At 41.5% G+C, this 22,417-nt stretch overlaps 1 protein-coding gene across 3 annotated transcripts; it reads left to right on the top strand.

Moving 5' to 3' along the window:
• Window positions 1-4: 4 nt before the first annotated feature.
• On the top strand, window positions 5-22,357 carry TSTD2 (thiosulfate sulfurtransferase like domain containing 2). Of its 3 annotated transcripts, XM_006204168.4 has the most exons (10): window positions 5-304; window positions 3,655-3,867; window positions 8,156-8,469; window positions 10,444-10,564; window positions 14,670-14,795; window positions 15,599-15,704; window positions 18,859-18,977; window positions 19,417-19,575; window positions 20,139-20,277; window positions 21,147-22,357. In XM_006204168.4, the coding sequence occupies exons 2-10, from the start codon at window positions 3,703-3,705 to the stop codon at window positions 21,431-21,433; spliced, it is 1,536 nt and encodes a 511-aa protein (XP_006204230.1). In that variant the 5' UTR covers window positions 5-304; window positions 3,655-3,702; the 3' UTR covers window positions 21,434-22,357. The 3 variants fall into 3 exon arrangements, with proteins under 3 accessions (XP_006204230.1, XP_031533194.1, XP_031533192.1); XM_031677334.2 differs by lacking the exon at window positions 3,655-3,867; XM_031677332.2 differs by lacking the exon at window positions 19,417-19,575.
• The last annotated feature ends 60 nt before the right edge of the window (window positions 22,358-22,417 follow it).

Below are 22,417 nucleotides of genomic sequence, written 5' to 3'. Positions count from 1 at the left end.
TTCGCTGGAAGTCCTTCCGGGCCACGCGGAGAGCACCGCCTCTTTAGTCGGCCAGAGCCGTGCCTGCAGGCCGGCGGTCAGGAAGGGACGCTCTAGTCCCCGCCTCCACTTCAGACCCTCCCTCCGGGCCTCTCGGTGGTTTTCCCGGCGGCCCTTTTGCTAACGGCCTAGACTTCCGGAGCGACGTGAGGTCCTTACGTAAACATCAGGCCGGGGCTGGACGCTCCAGGCCAGTGAGCGGCAACAACTGCTAGGCGGAGACCGTCCTGTGAAGAAAGATCCAAGAAAGGATCGGGGCCGGCGGGTACGTGGTCATCTTTCTCCCACTTTCGGGCCTTTGCCTGCTCGGGAAAGCTGGGCGGAGAGATTGGGTCAGGCCTGGCGCGGGGCCCGGGTGGGAGGCGCCGCCGCTCCAGTAGCTCTGGGAACCGAGACCCTCCCTAGCGTGAGCCTGCTCCTCCGGGGTTACCCTCTGGCCGTCTTTTGACCTCCCGTCCCTCTGAGTTGTTGTTTAGGAAGGGACGGGTGATTGTTCTAATTATGTTTTCAATGGTTTTTGGATACCTTTATACTATGTGAATATCCCCTGGCACTGACATCTCTGATGAACACCACGTCTTATCGAACTGCCTTGTCCATGGTCATCTGAAATTTCACACGTCTGAAATGGAACTCTTGATTTACTCTGCTGTCCTAACTTATTCCTTATTCAGTCATACCTATTTCAGTAAATGGCACCATCCATCCAATTGCTTAATCGAAAAACGTAGGTAGGAGTCATTCTTGGGTCCTTTTCTTTCGCTTCCTACCTAACAATCTATTGGTAAACTGTACACTCTGACTTTCTTCCTGTACCGCTAGTTAAGTCAAGCTCGATCTCGCTTTAGAAATTTATACTATTTCCTTTGCTTAAGATCTCTGCTTCTAAGTCTGCTTGGATGGCTGCTTATCATTTAGGTCTCAGCTCAAACATCAGGCCCTTAGTGAAGACTTCACTGGGCACCCAGTCACTTTTTTATTTAATTCCACAAATACTGTGTTTATTATGTGCCAGGCAGTGTTCTAGATGCTGAGGATGCAGAGGTGAACAAAGGAAAACCCCTGCTTTCTCAGTGCTGGTGACTCATTCAGGAATGGTCAAACAGTGCAGTCAGAGGTAGTGAGCAAATGGAGGAGTGGGAGAAGATGAGATGAAGGAGGTAATGGGAAGGGCTTTGTAATGAACTTGGACCTTATCCTAATATGATGAGAAGCCTTTGGAGGTTGATCTGACTTAATTTATTAATAGTTACCTCTCTGGCTCCTACAGGAGGAGGGCAGTTAGGCATTTGCAATAATTTAGTCAAGAAATAATGGTGGCTTACATGTCCATCCATAATGGATGGATAGACAAATTGTGGTATATCCATACAGTAAAATACTGCTCAGCAATAAAAATGAATAAGCCTGCATCAGCATGGATGAATCTCAGAATAATTATGCTGAGTAAAAGAAGCCAGAGAAAAAAAGTGCACACTGTATTACTCCATTTGTGTAAATGTTTAAAAAATGCAAACATCTAGTAGGGAAGGGGGCGAGGAGAGATTACAGGGGGCACCAGATGCTTTTGGGAGTGATGGATATATTACTGTATTTGTGATGATGGTTTCATGGGTGTGTACATATGTGAAAACATAACAAATTGTACACTTAAAAGAAACTGGTGGCTTGTATAGGGTTGGTAGTAAAGGTGATGCAGTGTGGTCTGTTGTGATTGTATTTCAAAAACAGAGTTGACAGGATTTTTAATAGTCTGAAAGAATAAGGAGAGAAGAATCTCAAAGTTTTCTGTCTGAGTAACAGGAAGAATGGAATCATTGTTTACTGAGGTAAGGAAGACTGAAGAAGAGCAAGTTAGAGTTGGGTTTTAATGGTTGCATTTGAACAGCCTATTAGCCCTCCAGCTGAAGCTCTCCCCGGGAGTTGCTTATGTGAACTTGGAGTTCAGAGGAATGGCCCAGCCTGAAGATATAAATTTGGAGTCATTTAGTGTATAGTGCTCTAAACATAAAAAGTCCTTTATTTATGATTATTTCCCTTTTTTATTTTTTCATGGAAGCTTCAAATATTTACAGAAGTAGAGGAAATTATATAATGAACCCTTCTATGCTATATCAGCCAGCTTGAGCCATTACCAACTAATGGGCTACAATATAATATAGTTTCACGTATATTATCTCCCCTTGCCCAACTATTCTAGTAAATATAGTTTGTAAGTCCTGGGGGCTAGATGAAGATCACCTCAAAGGTGATTGTAGATAGAGCAATTGAACACTTAAAGGCTGGGGTGATAAGGAGGATCCCCAGCAAAAGAAACAGAGAAGCAGCAGCTCTTATCACTGATACTTTCATTTCTTTTATTTGTTTATTTATTTGGTGTCTCTTCTCTTAGAACATAAGCTTCAAGAGAACAAGGAGCTTATGTTTCATTAAGACCTGTATCCACAGCACTATTTTATCTGCCAGGCACATAACAAAGTCTCCATACATAATAGTTAAGAAAATATAAATAAAGTGAGCACTGAAAGAGGATTTAGAGTGAGGGGAGGTCATTTTGGGGGTGGTGTGAAAGGCATGTGTGGAGACCCCAAGCAGGGCTTGTCTGTAGAACTAAGTGAAGTCCACTGTGGCCAGAATAGTATATGTGAGGGAGAGTGTTGTCTTAGGTGAGCCTGGAATGGTAGGGAATTCTGTATGTGCTGAACCATGCCTGTTTCTTTCCATTCCTCACTACAGTCCTTCAAGGTAGAGACTGCCACCACGTTTTACAGATCTAGGAATTAGAACTCAAAGAAATTAAATATCTTGTCTGGGTTCACATACTTGGACTCAGCTGCTCCACAATCCAAAGCTCAGGCTTTCCCCAGTCTTTAATGTTCTCTTCACATTTGTCACTTATAATATTTGCTTTACTAAAGAAAGAATGTAGTATATTGGTTGTACTGTGTCCATTTTGACAAGATTTGGCCACAGTAACAATTTGTATATTTCTGTATATTGTATATTGTATATTTCTTCTGGCTCATTAAAATAGGAGCTCTCTCGGTAGTTATTTCTTATAAGGAAGGGAATTTGCACAGCTCGAAAATTAGGGGACAAAAAAGAGCAAAGTGTTTATAATTGAAGGCACTAACACACAGCTTGGTTAATCTTGATTGTATGTAGTGCTTTTTTCGGTATCATTGCATGGTTTGCCCTCTAATTCAGGTTTCTGCTCAGATTCTTCTGCCTTTACCTACTGACTTTACCTTTGAGTTTTAAAGAGCCCCTCAGTCACTTTGACTCCTTACCTTGCGTATTTGTCTTAATAGCCCTTTTTACCATCTGACTTTTTTTTTTCAAGCAATTTATTCATTTGTTTACCTTCTGTCTCTCCCCACTGGAAAGTAAGTAGAGACTTTTTCCTGTTTCATTCACTTCTGTATCTCCTGTGTTTAGAACAGTGCCTGGCATAGGGTTGGTGCTAAAAAAATATTTCTTGGATGAATGAGTAAATGAATGGATATCCTAGGCTACTGGGTCCATATTCATTTTGCAGGATTGATTAGCTTCCAGTTTACTTAAGTAGTAATCAAAGACTTGGGCATTGTTGTTTTTCCCTTGCTTACTTCCTAGGAGATAGTTCACTGAAAGGAATCTGTCCCACTGCTGCAACCAAACCAGATGCCTTCTTCCACTGCACCAGACCAAGGAGATGACCTGGAGGCCTGTGTTTTAAGATTTTCTGACCTGGATTTGAAAGACTCAAGTCTTATCAATCCCAGTAGCAGTCTCAAAGCAGAATTAGATGTCAGTACAAAGAAGAAATACTCATTTGCAAAGAAAAAGGTAAAATTGCTGTTGACATTTCAGGATCATGTAGGCGCAGTTAACGTAGGTACATCTAGAAGTAGCTCATCACGGTAGTCCTCCAGGGAGTGGAGGGCTCATGAGACACTAGGCTGCTGCCATGTTCAAGGTAAGCTCTAGTCAGGGCCATTAACTAGTGATCTTAGTTCAGTGCCGGCAAAGGGGAATCACAGGCAAGGTGTGGCTCTGGAACACTGGACTACTTGAGGACAGATCCTAGACAGATGAGCTGGATTCCTTTTCCCACCTAGCGTTATGGGAAGAATCCCAGAAACCCAGGAGACCTAGTCATAAGGAGAACAGGCAGGTGTTAGGGCATCTGCTACCTAAGACTCCTGATCTGGTCTAGCTGGCAGGGCTCAGTTGGTTGAGAGAAGGGGCAGAGCAGCCCAGAATGCTGCAAGCTTACTGAGGAGGGTTGGGATTGGGTTTCAGTGGGGTGGTATTGATGCTGCTCTTCTGTGCCTTTTATCCTTTTATTCTGTTTTCAGAGATCATTGACTAGACCCTCCTCCTGCTGAAGCTCAGAGGGAGGAAAATGACTGAGGGAATGCAATTGAGACTTAGTTTTCTTACCTCCAGCCTGTTGTCCCTCTTTTGCAAAGACATCTAATGCTGGCTCCATGTCAATGAAGAATAGATGTCTCTGCTTATGACTTCCTCTCAACTACCCTTCTGCCTTCATCTCATGCAGATTTCCTTGAAAATGAAACCCAAAGGGTACAGAAAGTTTTTTTAAAATGTTATTTTGCAGTAATTTCAAACTTATAGAAAGGTTGCCAGCATTACCCCAAAGAGTTATGGGGGTACAGTACAGAGGACACCCATACTCATTTGGCCAAAAGCTTCATTCATGTTTCATCAGTTGTCTCAAGTGGCTTTTATAGATCCACTCTAAGGTCACATGTTACATTGAGTTGTCATGTCTCATAAGTCTTCAATCTGGACCACTTTCTCTTTTTTTCCCTGAAATCATGACCATGACATTTTTGAAGATTATAGATGAGTTACTGTGTAGAATGTATCTCAGTTTGATTTTCACCTATGTTTCCATATGATTAGATTCAAGTTACGCTTTTGTTAACAAGACTGCCTGCCCCACAAGGGAGGCTGTGTTCATCTGGCCACTTTCTGTCAGAGAGTTCACAGTGCCAATTTATCCTATTACTGGTGATGTTAATTTTGGTTAGTTGATTAAAGAAGTGTCTATCAGATTTCTTTGCTATAAAATTACCTTTTTTTCCCTTTCAATTAATCAGTATTTGGTGTGGGGAAGCTTTGAGACTATGTAAATGTCCTATTCCTCAACCAAGTTTCATCTACTAGTTTTAGATCCATTGATATTACTTTGCTGAATTATTAATGTGATGGTTGCTAAATGGTAATTTTTTTTAAACTTTATTTTTATTTCATTTTTTGGTGGAGGAGGGATTTAGTTTTTTGTTTTTTTTTTTAAATGCAGTTACTGGGGATTGAACCCAGGACTTGTGCATGCTAAGCATGTGCTCTACCACTGAGCTATACCCTCCCCCTAAAATGGTAATTTTCTAATTGCTTCATTGCTCCTAGATTTCTTACTTGGAATTTTTCTGTAAGGAAGAGCTTTCTTTCCTCCCAATTTATTTGTATCAGTGTGTCCTTAAGAATTCCATCTACTCAATGGGTTATAACCTGTTATCATTTATTTTGATGCTGAGATTATCACACATTTGTCTGGGAGCCCCTTCAAGCTAGTATCTCTCTGTGTCTTTGTGACTTGCCCGCATCATTCTTTGAGCATTTCCTTACTTTCTAACTCAGCAGGATATTTCAGGGTCATCTTGTATTTTCCCCATCCCATTGCTGGAGTCAGACATTTCTTCAAGGAGCCCTGGTTCTTTCTTAGTGGAGAATTGTCAAAAACCAAAACCTGGGGGCTAAGTGATCTCATTGCTGCTAAGGTGTTGCTTTTCCCAGGACCTCCAGTGGACAGAGCTAGGAATATATATAGATGAATACACACCTATATGTATCATACATACACTTTTAAATTTACTTTTATATCAATACAGATCAGATGAGTTCATATCAATGTCTTCAGTTCCACTCCAACATCACAAGGTTTATTTTAACTGTCTGCTTTTCATATGTATAACTCCCGTATTTGGTGAAGTTTGGTGGAAAACCTAGCTCCCTTTAGTCTCAGTATATTTACTTATTTGCTTATTATTCCCCTGCATGCAGTCTTCCCACCCTGCCAAGTTGCCTCCCTTACCAGAGCCTGCTTTCCCCAAATAGGCATCACCCACCTTCTTGGCTCTGGCCTGCTTCTCTCTTCTTGAACAGACCCTACATGGACTTCAACTGCTGCTAGGTCCTCAATGCCTTATTGACGATGCCCTAAAAGACCTGTGGCAGGCCACATTCAAACTGAGCCTCCCATCGCCCTCAGGCCTGCCTGATGGCTTTTTGACAAAGGAAGAAAGGTGGAAAGAAGGGAAAAAAATCAGATTTTATATAGTATTTCTTTAAAGACCATGAATTTTTAAGACCTCAATGATAATGAGGCCTTGGATGCATACATTTACATTTATGTATGAAGTAATAACCATAGTGACTATTGCTATACAGTAATTGTCAATTGAAATAACCTGTGTAATACTCAGCCTGTTACTTGTAAAAAGTGTTTTCCTTCTGAGTACCAGCAGTTAGAGGACAAGATTTGAAGTTCTAAGTTTAATACAGAGAAGCACTTAAGTTGGCATACATGCCATCTCTCCCTCTCTCTGTCTCTTTCTTTTTCCCTTTTTTTCCTTTTTCTTTTTTTGGCCTATACAGAAGGATTAACTGCAGGAGAGGCAAAAAAAAAAAAAAAATGTCCTCCAGTGTAATTTCAGGCAACCCCATCCTGCTTCAATCTGAGATAGTCCAGATCCGGTTGTATACAGATTAAGGAAGATCCAAAAGTGACGCTCCATATTTAAAACTTATTCTTCAGAGAGCCCAATTTTGGATGCTTTACAATAGTCTTCAGATGCACTAAGAAAATTGTTTAAAATGTATATATGTATTTATAAAAATACCTTCCTTCCCATTAGACCAGGAGGGAACATACTCTGAGAGGCTGATAATCATAGATCCCATTTAACTTCCATTTATACATCAAAAAACACCATAAACAAAGTTGAAAAACAAATGACAAGCTGGGAAACAAATCTGGATAACTGCTCAACAAAAGGTCACTGAAACCACTTACAAATCAGTAAGAAAATGTAAATGCTACAATAGAATAATAGGCAACAGATGGGAACAAGCAAGTTAAAAAAGAACATAGAATCAATGTGAAAAAATACTCAACCTTACTACTAATCAAAGATATGCAAGTAAAAACAGAATATTTCTTTTGCCATTTAGTTGGGTCAGTATTAAAAATATTGACTATAAAAATTTAAATACTGATACAACTTAATGCTGTGGATAAAATGGAACCCTCATGCATTGTTGGTGAGTGTATGAATTGGTACGATTTTTCAGGTAATCACTACTTATCACAGTTTAAAATTTTATGCTTCTTCACCTCTAAAATTTTCTTCTAAATATTTATTCTAAGTAGAAAGTTAAAGAAATAGAAAGATGTATGCATGAAATGCTCACTCACCATTGCTTATAACTGCAAATATTGGAAAGGAAAAAGCTCATTAGTTGAGAATTGGTTAAAAAAATTATGATGCGTCCATAATTTTCTCTTCTGTTTAATTTTTTTTTTAAAAATAAGCCTAAATCCTTTTTGTAGTAACAGTAAAGTTATCATCCAAAAACGAAATCAAAACATTTTGGTACATTTCTTTCTGGTCTTTTTCAGTGTACTTTTTAATGTAGTTGAGATTACATTGTATAAGCAAATTTTATCCAGTTGTTTTCATTTAACATTATATCAAATATTTTTCCATGTAATTTAAAACTGGCTGCTTAATATATTCCATAGTAAGTATACTCCATAACTTCCTTGACCATTTCTTTTTTGGAAATGACTGATAAAGTTATTTGTAGTGTTTTACTAATATTTGCCTAAAATTCAAATCCTTTTCTTAAGAACAGTCCCTAAAATTTTAAAAATTGAAGTATAAAGCTTATTAATAAAACTCTCACTCTCTCAGGAAGTTCTTCTATAGAATAGTAGGACATAACACTAGAAACTCCCGTGGGAAGATAAGGGATTTCACTGAGACTTTCATTAGCTTTAAACCTAAGGTTATTTAACAGTGACATATTTATAATGTAATTGCAGGCATTTGCCCTTTTTGTCAAAACTAAAGAAGTTCCAGCACCTCCTTTTGAATGTGAAGAGAAATGGTGGAAATGCTGTCAGCAGCTGTTCATGAGCCAGACCAGCATCCATAGACATGTGGCAACACAGCATGCTGATGAGATTTGCCATGAGACTGCTTCTGTTTTGAAGCAGCTGGCTGTAACATTGAGCACCTCAAAGAGTCTTAAGTCTGCAGACAAAAGGAACTCTCTAAAAGAGGACCTTACTCACAACCGTGAAGTGTCTGCTTGGCTTCCTGATACAAGCTGCTTTCGCCCTGATGAGCTGATAAGGTAAGAATTTCATTCAGTACCTTTTGTTCAATTTTTAAAATAGTTTTCTAGTCACAGTCGGATACCAACACCCATCTACTAAAATGGCAAATCCTTAAGGTACAGAATTTCTTACCACCTAAGCTAGGCCGATAAACATGTTCTGTGTGTAATAGAAGACACAGCTAGGCGGTAGCACATACCCACACAGCTGGCAGTGTTCGCTAGGCTTCTTGGAAGCCATCCTACATCTTCTCTTCTCTAGGGAGAGGTAAAGAATAGAAAATTACATTATTTTCTGTTATTATCTTCTACAGAGAAATTGGAAGGCCCAGAAATGTTAATGATTCCTCTACCCTGAATAATGTCAGAACTTAAAAGGGGGTTTTTGTTACAAAATATGGTTTCCTGAGCTGAGTATGCGTTAGAAAGGGTGTTAACTTTTAGACCTGAGGCACAGGATTAGAAATTTAGATCTGCCTTTGAAAAACTCACTAAATCATAGTATTACATAATTCTAGAGGACAGATTTCTGATTTTAAGCAATTCCAGAACTATTTGGTGAATAGAATATGCCCAAATTTGATAAACTTTTGACACTAGTATTAGGCCAAGTTCCCTTGTTGATCAGAAAGAAGAGAAAGTGAGAAAGAGAATTAAACTTGGAGTCAGACTTGAGCTAGTCACTAAAATTCTCTGTACCTATATATCCTCGCCTCTAAAACTGGAATAATAACGTCTGCTCTGCATATCTGACAATATTGCCATTTGAATGATGTAAAATGATGATGGTAAGAGCACTCGTGAACTATGAAGTGCTATACAAATGTGGTCGCTTCGTTTCTGCATGGCCCTGCTTTCTAGTTAGAACAACAAAGAAAAGGATACACGAAACATTTAGCAAATGGTATGAGACAGGCTATGTAATTATCACTTAAAATTGTATGGTTCAGACAATAATTTGTTACAGGAATTTAGAGAAAGGAAAATAGATAGGCTCTAAAACAGACAAGAAGGTTTCAGAGGAGACTAGGCCCTGAAATCTGCAGAAGGCACTGATGGGAGAGTCACAGATTCCAGAGCTGGATGGGACCTTAATTATCATCTATTAGATCATTCTCTAAAATACGTTCTGTACAACACTAGCTCTGGAGGATGCTATCAGTTACTGAAAAAAGGTACTAAAGACAAGTAAGTTTGGGGAGGACTAGGCTAAAGCGTTCTTTATTGCAGGACTGCTCAGGGTGAGCCTTCAATAGATGAAGGGCTTTTACTGCAACTCTCGGAGGGAGGTGTTTTCTTTGGATTTCTCAAACACATGATTTCATAGAACAGCTTCAGAGCACATTTTGAGAAATGCAGTTTATTTCAGTCCTCCGGTTTTACAGATGAGGAAATGAAGGCTCAGGGATGATCGGATACCCACCCAGGTCCCATGACTAGTTAAAGTCAGCAGAGTGCAGTAGAAAGAGTATGGGTTCTAGCGTCAGAAGACTGGTGTTTGAGTCCTGTCACTTTGTAGCTGTCTCACCTGGGATGAATTGGCCCCAGTTTACTCAGCTATAAAATGGGGATAATGATAATCTGTCTGATGGTAAGAGGGTTACATGAAAAAATGGAAGTGAGACTTTTTTGTACAGAGAGAGATTCCAAACAGATACTGCCTTGTCTTACAGGAAAGCCAGAATGGACTCATTTCCAGCTGTCCTGTGGAAAAGGTCATATCCTGTCCCATGGATGTGACAATTAAATGAGGAATCAAGTAAACTCACTTTTTATAAAGGAAGAAGTTCAGTGCAGTTATTGTCTTCTTTAGAGCAAATACAGATGGGAGTTGCTTCTCATTTCAGGAGAAGAATGATAGCTGGGGGCACAGGCAGGCATGAGCTTCTCCATTAAGCCTTCCTTCTGATGTGCCTGGATATCTTTTATGAATTGTGGCCTCCTTATGCCAGAGACTCAGATGCTCTTTCCCTGTGGTTTTCTGTTTTATAGTGGCCAGGGCAGCGATGAAGGGGAGGTGCTGCTTTATTACTGCTACTGTGACCTGGAGGATCCTGACTGGGTCTGTGCCTGGCAGACAGCTCTGTGTCAGCTCCTGCACCTCACAGGCAAGGTGACAGCTTCTCCCACACCCCATCCTTCACTGGGCTCATCTTGTCTCCAACTTGGATTGCAGAGGCTGTGCTTGTTACAAAAAGGATTTGCTGTTGGGTTCTTAGAAATTAGCGAAATCCTGCTAGGCATTGAAGTAGAATACTAAAGTAGCTATTAACATGATATTTTTAAAGAATACTTAATGGCATAGACCAGGGGTCAGCAAACTTTTTCTTAAAGAGCCATACAGTAAAATTTTAGGCTTTGCACAAAAAGTACATGGTGTTGTAACATGAAAACTGCCATAGACAGTATGTAAAAGAATGGGTATGGCCATGTTCCAGTAAAACTGTAAGCAAAAGCAGGCACAATTTGCTGACCCTTTACACGGGGAGATGCTCTTAATATGTTAACTGGAAAGACATTTTACAGAAGTACACATGTAGGTGTGACTTCCAGTTGCTTCTTGATTTTCCTAGAACATGTCAGCATCTTTTACCATTTTGTGGTGTTGACCTTTGCTATTTCCTTTCCTTGAATGCTTTTTCCCTAGATCCTCACATGGCTCATTCCTCACTTCAGATCTCTCCTCAGATGTTACCTCCTCAGAATTCTAATCTGAAGTGTAGTTCTCTCTCCAAACTCGATCACTTTCTCTACCCTCTGCTCAAAGAATTTCAAAGAGTTTACTACTATTGGAGAGTATAATCTTTGTTTAAATTGTTATAGTCTGTCTCCCTTGTAGAATATAAGCTTCGTGGGGACAGGAACTTTGTCTTAATTGATGTATTGTCAGTGCTAGAACGGGGCTTAGTACATAGCAGACAGTAAATGTTTAGAGAATGTTGAATGAAAGAATGAGTGTGGGTTTGTAACAAAACCACAAGTGTCTGTGTAAAAAGATGGAGCATATCAAAATGTTAGTGACTATCAAAATGTTAGTCATGGTTATCTCTACATGATAGTATTGTGGATGGTTTTAATTTTCTTGTTTTTTAAAAAATATCTTTGATGATTTTATATATAGTATATATGTACTTACACTTATATGTATATTATATATTTTACAAATTTGAATCAAAAGGAAGTGAACTAGATTCCCTCTGAGATCCCCTCTGGTCATGATACTACACTGTCTTACGCCTAATCTTTCCCACACATGCCCCAGGTTTTAATTTCCTGAGGCAGTCATTCGATCAGTCAGTGTATTTTTCATACTCATGTTTTCTTATGGATAGTGACTGAAAGCTTCATTTACCTCATCCAGTTCATTACCGAGTTGTGTCATTTCTACCTCTAAATTGTCTCTTGTCTCTGTTCAACTTCTGTCCCCCACTTCAGATCAAGCCTCATCTTCTCTTAACTAGTTTATTTCACTAGCTTCCAGACTACTCTCCCTTCTTCCATCCTTGCCCGCATTTAATCATTCTCCACACAGCAGCCAGAATGATCTTAAAAGGTAAGTGAAACCATCCCCCTCCGTTCTCACAATCTTTCAGTGGCAATCCAGTACATTTAGAGCAAAACCCAAAATGTGCCCTTAGGTTCCTGCATGATCCGGACCCTTCTGCCTTTCCCGCTTATCTGATACCACTCTCTACTCGTTACACTCCAGCAAGACAGTCTTTCAGTTTCTTGGAGCCCACAAAGTTCTCTTTGTGCCTTTGGGCCTTTTTACAAGAAAAGTCTCTTTAAAGAACTCTCCCACACCCACTGTGTTTCTCTTGTTTAATTTTCACTCAATTTTCAGTTCTCAATTTTGATGACACTCCCTCAAAAACATCTTTCCTGACCTTTAAATTTTTTAAAATATACTCTTTCATTGCATCATACAATTATTTTTCATAGCACTTGTCAGTTTGCAACTTTTATCTTAATATTTGTGACCTTCACCAGTCTGTAAGCTTCAAAAGGGCAAAAACTATGTATTTTTTAACCAATATAGCCCCAATTCCTAGCATAATTGCTGGTGCATTGTAAAAAAAAATTAGTAAACATTTTTTCTGGTCTATATACATTTCTTATTGTCTCTGTTTAGAGAACACCTTGAAAAATGGATATTCTCACCTAAGCATACAAAATAGGAAAATCAGTCTCTTGGTTTGGGGCAGATTTTTATTCTTGGCCCAGCCCAAGAGATGAACTAGTAGTGAGGGTCTCTACCCACAAGGTGGCAGCACCTGCCTGGATCTTAGCTCTGAATTTTAAGGCTGCTGCCATACATGCCAAGTTTTCAAGTTTTGTGTTGGTAGATTTGGCAGAATACTGGCACTTAGGGAAAGAGGAGAACTTGAAAATTCTAGAATTGTGGAAAGGAGCTCTGATCCCTTTTCTATACATTGCTTACTGCCTCAAGAAATTTGAGGGGATGCGTTAGAGGGTTTGGAAAGGAAAAATGACAAGATTTAGACCCAATAAGATCTGGTCTGGAATCCCAGATCTACCACCTACCAACTCTGTGCCCTCGGGCAAGTTACTAAGTTGATTTCACTTAGCTTCTGTTTCCTTTTCTGTCAAATGGGAATTATGATACCTACCTTTCAGGATTATAACGTAGAGCTCCTGTCTCATAGTAGGTGCTCGCTAAATCCTAAGTGTCCGTCTTTGTCTCTGAGGTCTAAGGCTTTCCTCACCCAGGAGCTACTTTGAAGGATTTAGCTGAAGCATCCATGAACAGGAATTGAAAGTCTAGTGCATGAGTTTAGAGATTGCTCTGCCCCAGCTATTTAGGGAGTGGGTGTGCTTGTCTTTTGTTTGGGTTCTGAGATTAAAATAACATAGGAAAGAATCTTCTGGACTACCCAAAAGACAGTTATACAGACGTATGTACCTCTTCATCATATTTGCCCCAGTCAGAGACAGTTTTAGGGTAAATTTCCTAACCATTATACTGGGTCAGCTCTATTTTTCTATGTTGTCCCTTAAAAAAAAAATACAAGTCGGTAATAGGTACAGTATCCTGTACAGCAGAGATGGCATGTGCCTCCTGCTTTCCTCTCCTAGCCCAGAACAGGCTTCACTAGACTGCACTCCTCTTTCTCAAGGAGCCTGATGTGATTCAGAATGCTCATCCTGGAGCTCTGGACAGCCACCACTACTGAGTCGGCCCTGGCCTGTGAAATAAATCCCATTTATATCCATGTCCTAAAGAACTGAATCAAGTGAGGCAACAAATGAAGTATCTTCTCTAGGCCCTACTAAAGGGGGAGTCTTTAAAATTTTTCAAATTCTAATGCACTGGTAAGGATCTTTTTGTCTAGAACTTTTCTCTAGAAAGTTCAGCTCTGTCTAAAGGTGATCTATCTTTAAACTTATCTGAAGGATTCTGTAGTACCAGAAGAAGTAGCAGGCCCCCTGGAACACTGCCTCTTAAGGCAGTGGCCTTAACCCAGGCTTTAATGTCCCTAACCAGTGAAGCGTTTCAAGAAGAGTAGAGGGTTTGAGAAGGCAAAAAGCCTCAGATTTGGATACACCTTCATTTGTTCAACAAATAGGTATTAAATGCCTACTATGTTGCAATTACTACTCTCAGCACTGATTATGCAACAGTGAACAAAACAGACACAGACTCCTGGAATTTGTATTCCAGTGCGTGGGTCTGCAGTGGTGGGCTTCCCCCCCGAACACTGCAGAGATGTCCTCACGTGCATTCCCAGCCCTTAGATGCGCTCTGTGCGGTAGGACTTGGATAATAGCGCCTCAGCAGTGTTTCTCATTGTTGGTTCTTTTTTACCTCTGTTTTACCAAGATGAGGAAATTGAGATTCAGAGAAGAGAATTAGTTTTCTCAAGACCACTTGGCAAGTAAGTGGCAAAGCTGAATCTTGATCCTTAATCTGCTGGCCTCGATTTAGGTTAAGCTTTAGCCACTGGACAGCTAGAGCTCCGGAGAAAATGGGCCTTTCTGCTTGTTTTAGTCATTTCACTCTCTTGTTCAGCAGATGTTAACTGAGTACCTTGTCTGAACTGTGGGCAGTGCCATTTTAGAGAACTACAGTATCTTTGTGTGGTAACACTGCTTTTCTTGTTAAACTCATTGACACATATGGGCCTGCTCTGCCCTGGGAAGACTTGAACCAAGCTAAGAACAGACTGCATTCCCTTTCTCTCGTCATCTTGTCTCAGGTTCGGATTGCTACAGAAGGAATCAATGGGACTGTGGGTGGAAGCAAATTGGCCACCAGGCTGTATGTGGAAGTCATGCTTTCTTGCCCGTTGTTTAAGAATTACCTGTGTAAGGACGATTTTAAGGTAAGAAAATTGAAAATAAAATGGATCTAGAGCCATTGCTTCTGCTTCAGTGCCTCTTCCTGTTCTCGGTTATGAAGAGGGTCCATATAGAGAAACAAGTAGGCAGTGCCGGATGGAACACCCTGTCCCCACTAGCTTACCAGGCCATGTGGTGGAAGGAGCAGGCTCGTGTCAGTTCGTCCACCAAGTGGCTATGCAATCTTGGGCCTCAGACTCCCTTTCTACGGGATAAGGACACTACAGTTTACACTCTCTAAACCCTGAAACGTAGCTGTGTTTGCTCACTTGAGAGACACCTGGCTATTTCAGGGGATCACTAGTATTTAGTAAACCTGATGCCATCAGATCAGCACTTCACACCACACGGGGAACAGAGCTGTTGCTCTCACAGTGCAGCTGCTTTGTTGGAGTGACTTTATGCTTGAGCATTAAAGGTGATGGAGGTGGTGGGAAGTACCTTGCTAGTGTTAGTACTGGTGATATGAAAAGAAAGCTCATGGCTCCAGAACAAAAGCTGGGATGTAATCTTATGTGTTGAAATTACTCAGTGGTGTTTCACTTTTAAATCCTTATTGCTATAGAAACACCTTTTCAATGTTAACACTTCTGCACATGGTAGATATGCAACAAATAAGTGCCAGTTATAAGAATTATGTCTTTTGTAATAATAGGGTAGCTGAAATATTAAGAAACCTCAAATAAGGAAAAACTGTTTCAATGGGAAAAGGGAGTTAGATAACTTAATAAATATACCTGGAGATGAGAGAGAAAGATTGTATTCTGTTTTGTTTCTCATTGGCTAGACCAGCAGAGGAGGAGCTTGCTGTTTTCCAGAATTACGTGTTGGTGTATTTGAAGAAATTGTACCCATGGGGATCAGTCCTAATAAGCTCTCCTATAAGAAGCCTGGTATGCTTGCTTTTAGAAGAAACATTTTGTTTTTCTTCATAGGGACGAATCTTAATATATATTGAGACAAGTGTGAAACTGGACACACTGATCTGTAAAAGTTGTGATAAGTCCTCTCTTTAAAATGGCTGTGGGGTGGCTACACGTGGGTCATTCAGTCTTTAAATTGGTTTTTCTCTTTGGTGCTCTGGGGATTGAAGACTCACTGCTCAGAATGACCTGGCTTAGTTATTCTTGGTGATGGTCTGGCAAGAAGTTGTTTTCTCTTTCCAAAGATAGCAATTTGGGGAGAGTATAATTATTGCTTGTAAGTAGTTCATCAACTGAATAACCGGGCTTTTCGCAACAGAAGCAAGTGGCTTTCAACACCAAAGCAGTTTGTTTGCAGGTGCTGTAGAAAGTTCTCTCTCCCCCTCCCTCATGGTTAACATAGATGGTTGTAAGATTTGTTTGACCAGGTGTTTTTGTTTTTGTTTTACTTTTTACAATAAAAATTTTCAAACATTAAAAAAAGTAGAGAAGACAGTAAACTCCCAAGTACCTCTCCAGCCTTCAGCAATTACAGATTCATGGCCAGCTTTCATCTATACTCGTCTCCTTTCCCCATCCTGGATTATTTAGAAGGGAATCCCAGTGTCATGTCATTTCATTCATAACTATTTTAGTAGATATCTCTAAAAGATATTTTGAAAAAGTAAGTAATTATAAAAGCATTATATCTAAAACATTTTAACACAAATTCCTTAATATTATTAAATATTCAGTCAGTGCCTAAAATTGCCAGTTATAATTTTTTAAATTTGTTTCTATCAGGATTCGAGAGGCCCACTCATTGTGATTGATCACTGTCTCTTTAAGTCCCTTTTAACCTAGAGATTCACCTCCATCTTTTATTTCCCTTGCAATTTTTTTTTTGTTTTTTTTTGGGGGGGGTGGATTTGTTTATATTTAATGGAGGTACTGGGAATTGAACCCAGGACCTCATGCTGCTAAGCTTATGCACTACCACTGAGCTATACCCATCCCCTCCTCAATTTGTTTTTTGAAGGAATTGGATCATTTTGCCTGTAGCATTTCCCACAATCAGGGTAATGCTGATTGCATCTCCATAGGATGTTCCTCTGTCCTCTGTATTTCCTATGAATTACAGTTAGATTTATAATAGTGCTAATAGGAATATCACGTGAGCCACAATGGAATTTTACATTTTCTAGTAGCCACATTTTAAAAAGTAAAAGGAAACAAATGAAATTAACTTCAGTAATATGCTTTATTTAATGCAATATAGCCAAAATATTATTTCACCTTATATTCAATGTAAATTATTATTAATGAGATGTTTTACTGGGTTTTTGTTTGTTTGGGGGTTTTATTTGTATTTCAAGTCCTTGAAATCCTGTATCTATGTCACCTTCATTATTAGCATATCTCAAGCCACATTTTAAGTGCCTGGTAGCCACATGTGACTGGTGGTACCCTAGTAGACAGCTCAGATCTAGAGACTTGATCAGGTTCAGGTTTGATTTCCTTTTTTCTTTCTTTCTTTTTTTCCTCAAGACTACTTCATAGGTAGTATTGTCTTCTTTCATCAGGAAGCACAAAGGTCTGGCTGACTCTGTGTCATTTTTTTAATATGAAAATATTTAAAAGGTGGCTAAGAGTTAAACCAGAGGGAAATGAGAGTAAGATACAAGCATCTGGGAAAAGAGACTCATGTGTGAGGAGAGAGGGGCCACAGAGGGCCGTGTTTGCTTAGTGTCCCTACCTTTGCAGGAGGCAGGAGGACCACAGACAGCTCTTCTTGGTGCTACAGGACATTGCTCTGGACATCAGGGGAGGGTGGGCTCCAGGTAGGGCTATGCTGCTTTCATTTGAGCCAAGTTGTTTGAAGGCACCTCATTTAAGCACGTCCATATGAGTCACTGTCTGCTCAGGCCCCCACAGGGCCAGGAGAGCAGCCCCGGTCACAGCAGCAGCAGGCACGTCCCTGCGGCTCCCTGTGAGTAGAAGTCTTAGCAGATGTCCATGCTTCTCACAGTTTTGAACCTCCCTTTCCACCCCACTGTTTTGGTGATCATGGAATTATATGACAGTAACCTATATAGAATCTGACCTCGTTACATTCTCCCTGCAGTCCTAGGTTGGGCAGGTAGGAATCCAGATTCCTTGGCCATGCCCTAGGTCTCTGGCCCCATCTGGCTCCCAGCAGTTTCAGGTGGTTGTCGGGATTCACCCCTGAGTGGAATGAGGCTCCTTTAGTGCTGTCAGGCTCTGTCACAAGTGGTGACTGAAGTAACAGAGCCCCCACCTGAGGTGTGTTCTCTCCACTGCAAAATTCACCAAAGTTCCTCACAATCCCTGGGATGTCTGGACCCCTAAAGATACAGGACTATTTCTATCCTGGAGAGTTGAGAAGGTGTAGGGCCCCCCAGACAGGTTCTTTCCTTTTAGTCTCCTTGTATTTCACTTATCTTCATCTCCTTTCTCTCCTCCTTCTTCTAGCTTTCATCCTCTTCTCTCTCAGCTTCTTTCTCACATTTCATTCCGGCTGTCAACCCCTCCCACCATTCTCTCATTTACTCATGCACACAAACTTAGACACATTCTTCTTACACTTTTCTGTATTTTTAAAAAACTTATTCCAACATTATTCCATAACCTTATGCTCACGCCTGCCTACACCAAGGTTCTTAGCCTTAGGCTTGGGCTTGACCTTGGTATAGACGTTTATAAAGCCTATAGTCAAGCATATGTCTGTCCAGGCTCCTCCGTGTACAGGGGCAACAGAACACTGGCCGTAACGTGGACCAGCAAACCCACATGGCAGTTCATATCCCTGCTGTCTGGCTTTTATTACTGGGTGAGGCCACGTATGAGGATGCAGCATTCTTTGACTAGTTATTTCTAAACTGCCAAGTCTCCACAGTGCTCACCTGAGGAGGAAGGAGAGTGAGGATACATGGAATTACTAAATTCTTTCATTATGATCATCAGATAGTGTTATCGTCAGACATAATTGTAATTATGAAGAGACACGGTTTGGGTGGGGAGAAACAAAGCAACATGAAAGTCATTGGGCTGGGTCAGTTGTGATTGGGGTTTTTTTGTTTTGTTTTGTTTTAACTAATTTTGGTTTGGTTTGGTTTGGTTTTAGGAATTCATTTATCCCCAGGTGAATTTCATAAAGAAGTAGAAGAGTTTTTGTCTCGGGGAAATCAAGAACAAAGTGATACTGTCCTACTGGACTGTAGAAACTTCTATGAAAGCAAAATAGTAAGTACGAACCATCGAGTTCCCACAGGTAGCATGTTTCTGTAGGGAACACTGCCTGTGGCTGAGTCACATGGCTCTCCTCCCACTGCTAGCAGCTTCAGAGAAAACCCAAGCCTCTGAACCCAGAACCTGGCAAGAAAGTCTAATAAATTATGAATTAAAGACACCTTGGTACTTTCTGGCTCTTACATGCCTCCCCTTGACGTGTGTCAGGGATCTTCCTCTGAGGTCTCTGGATAGGTGACCCACAGCCCACAAGCCTTGTTTCTAAGTTTTGGATGTTGAAGTTGAAAGATCAGAGTATGGGATGAAAGCAGCAGTGAGCAAGTGCTTCCTTGCCAAGGCAGGGGAGGGGGGTGGTGTTTGACACAGAAAGAACCTTTGTTCCTACCAGGTATGTGTTTCTGATGATTTTCCTTCTGCTGCTGCTGTATTGTAGGGACGATTCCAGGGCTGCTTAGCCCCGGACATCAGGAAATTCAGTTATTTCCCTAGCTACGTTGACAAAAATCTAGAACTTTTCAAAGAGAAGAGGGTGCTGATGTACTGCACTGGGGGTATCCGTTGTGAGCGGGGTTCAGCCTACCTCAAAGCCAAGGTGAGTCACCACCCTTAGGGCCCTGCATGCGTGGAGGTGAAGAAGGCTCCACCAACAGCGTGTGGAGCTTTCCCACCCCCAGCCAGACAGGGATTTATCTTCCCCTTCTATGGTTCCAGCAGGGAGTTTCTAAGTATAAAACCTGAAGTTCTTAAATCTCAAGATGTGAAGAGCACTTGCCAGTCTTAGAGACTCATCAAGTACAAAAGGGAAAGATTAGTTAACATCTCCCTTTTCCTAATCCTTTTGCTTGATCCTGAGAAGAGCAAATTCAATAATATTACATGTCCTGACAGGTGTCTTCCTATATTTAGCAGGCAGCAAAAATAGTTGGGCTTCCCTGGATCTAGAGAGTGGAGGCCCTACTGCTATCATCATCCATCCTCCTAGTAGGCAAGATCTGGCTGTTGGTTCCTTGCCCCCTTGGTCAGCAATTTTTCAGTGTCCTGCAGTGACAGCCAGGAGCCCCATTTTGGCATTCCTCACAAATGCCGCTCCTCTGTGGAGCTTCTTACTGGTCTCTGCTTGTCTCCTCAAATTTCCTCTTGTGTTTCTGCACTTAGGGAGTGTGCAAAGAAGTGTTCCAGCTCAAGGGTGGCATCCACAAGTACCTGGAAGAGTTTCCTGATGGTTTTTACAGAGGGAAGTTGTTTGTTTTTGATGAGCGTTATGCCTTATCCTACAACAGTGACGTAGTGTCAGGTAAGTCAGCAGAGGCTCAGACCCTGAACTCACGGTCAGGCACACCGTATTCACCTTCTGGAAGGCAGGCCAGTACTGATTACTTGAATAAAGCAAGGGAAGGGAATACATAGTGCTACCATTTCCCAGTGGAGATGGAGATGCAGTGGTGGGGAGACAGAAACCTGAACCAGGAATCAGGAGGCCTGGGTTGGGATCTGGCTTGTCTACTAGTCAGGAAATCCTTTAAAATGAGGATAACCTCTCTGTCTACCTAGTAGGAGCTGAACTAATAGGCTAAATTTGGGATCTTATCCTGGAGTCAGTAGATGGAAGTCAGAGGTTCTGTGAATTTGGAACAGAAAATTTCATACTTTCGTAACCCCTCACTAAATGCAGCACTTCCTTCGATTGTGAATGTAAGCAGCAGATCAGTAGTAGTAGATGTACCTGAGAGTGTGTGGACCACAGAAGCCGAATGTAGGCGTGGGATCATCTATATTTAGGCCTGTTGTTTCCCAGCTCAAAAGGGATGATCTAAAGGAAAAAGACCATTGAATATGGGGTGGTTGACCAGCTTCAGCTAGTTAATGAAAGAGAAATGTTACTACCTGTTTTCTAAATGGGAAAAAGAAAAATGGATCAGTGAGTGCTGCAATCAGGAAGACAATTCCCAGAAGAAAAAAGTGGGGGTAGGGGAACCTTGTCTGTTAGAAGACAGGAGATTCAGACTGTTTAGAAACCTTCCCAGGCCCAACAGGTTACATCAAATGCTGATGAGCTAAGAGTTACATTTAGGAAGTGGAGAAGCGCCTGTCTACACGAGCACGGGTACGTGTGAGCATGTGTGCACTAGTGTGTCTATAATGAGGATTTTCTCTCTTTCCCAGAGTGTTCGTACTGTGGGGCTCCCTGGGACCAGTATAAACTCTGCTCAACCCCCCAGTGCCGCCAGCTTGTCTTGACCTGCCCCGCCTGCCGAGGACAAGGATTCACAGCTTGTTGTGTCACATGTCAAGACAAAGGGAGCAGACAGGCTGCAAGCCCAGCCCAGAGCAGCTTTAAAGAGGAATGCGAGTGTACGGCCCGCCGGCCGCGCGTGCCCAGGGAGCTCTCGCAGCCGGAGCGGCTCCCCGGGGGCCCGGGCCGGGTGTTGGTGGGAAGGGGCCACTCTTAGGTGAGTGTCCCCATCAGCGTTTCCCCAGGCCTTCTCAGAGCTAGGTTTGGGATAGCCACCTACTGGAGAATAGCAGGGCTGCAGGAGCAGAGAAACAGAACTTTAGTGCTGCCAGTGCCACCATGGCCAGCTGGTCTCCATGCTGGCCACCTGTCCTTCAGAGGAGGAGGGAAAGGGGAGTTGGGTGCTGACCTCTTACCTGAGACTCAGAAGATGCTCGAGCACAGAAAAGGGAGCTGTGTGGGATCCCAGAGCTGCTGAGGGAGAGCGCCTTGAGCGTGGTAACCAGGTCGTGCCTTCTCCGTGCCAAGCAGCAGGGCTGGTGGGAGTCTTTTTTCTTTTTTCTAATTAGCAAACCTGTCGGTTCTGATGGCAAAAATGTGAAAGCTGTGACCCTGGAAGTGGACTAACTCCTCAGAACCAGGTGACTTAGGTCAGTCCGTCACCCACCCGTACCCTCCTCTCTTCTCTGCCTGTCTCAGAGCACTAGGCCAGGACCTGCAGACTATGGCATTTGGCACAGCTCCTTTTGTAAATAAAAGTTTTATTGGAAGAGCCACACCCACTCATTTACACAAGACCTATGGCAGGATTAAGTATTCACACAAGAGGCGTTAATGGCCTGCAAGGCCTGCAGTATTACAGGTATACCTCAGAGAGGATGTGGGTCCAATGCCAGACCACAGTGGTGAAGGGGAGTCACAGGAATTTTTCGGTTTCCTAGTGCATACAGAAGTTATGCTTACATTTTACTGTAGCCTATTAAGTGTGCAGTAGCATTACATCTAAAAAAATGTACATAATCTAATTAAAATTTTTTATTGCTAAAAAATGCTACCATCTGACAAAGAAGGGTTGCAACAAACCTTCAATTTGTAAAAACTGCAGTATCTTCAAAGTGCAATAAAACAAGGTATGTCTGTATTCTCTGGCCCTTTACAGAAAAAACTTACTACCTCTGGTCTAGATCAACAGCTCATCTGA

The sequence above is a fragment of the Vicugna pacos genome, chromosome 4 (genome assembly GCF_048564905.1).
Source record: "Vicugna pacos chromosome 4, VicPac4, whole genome shotgun sequence".
In the NCBI taxonomy this organism is placed as follows: Eukaryota; Metazoa; Chordata; class Mammalia; order Artiodactyla; family Camelidae; genus Vicugna; species Vicugna pacos.
The sequence above is the reverse complement of the archived record's forward strand: the minus strand, read 5'-3'. Positions and strand labels throughout refer to the sequence as shown.

Excerpts from the sequence above, each read along its gene's own strand:
- TSTD2 (XM_006204168.4), top strand. The coding sequence starts at position 3,703 with ATGCCTTCTTCCACTGCACCAGACCAAGGAGATGACCTGGAGGCCTGT. Across the intron at positions 3,868-8,155 it reads ACTCATTTGCAAAGAAAAAG|GCATTTGCCCTTTTTGTCAA; the intron begins GTAAAATTGCTG and ends ATGTAATTGCAG. Across the intron at positions 14,796-15,598 it reads TGTGTAAGGACGATTTTAAG|ACCAGCAGAGGAGGAGCTTG; the intron begins GTAAGAAAATTG and ends CTCATTGGCTAG.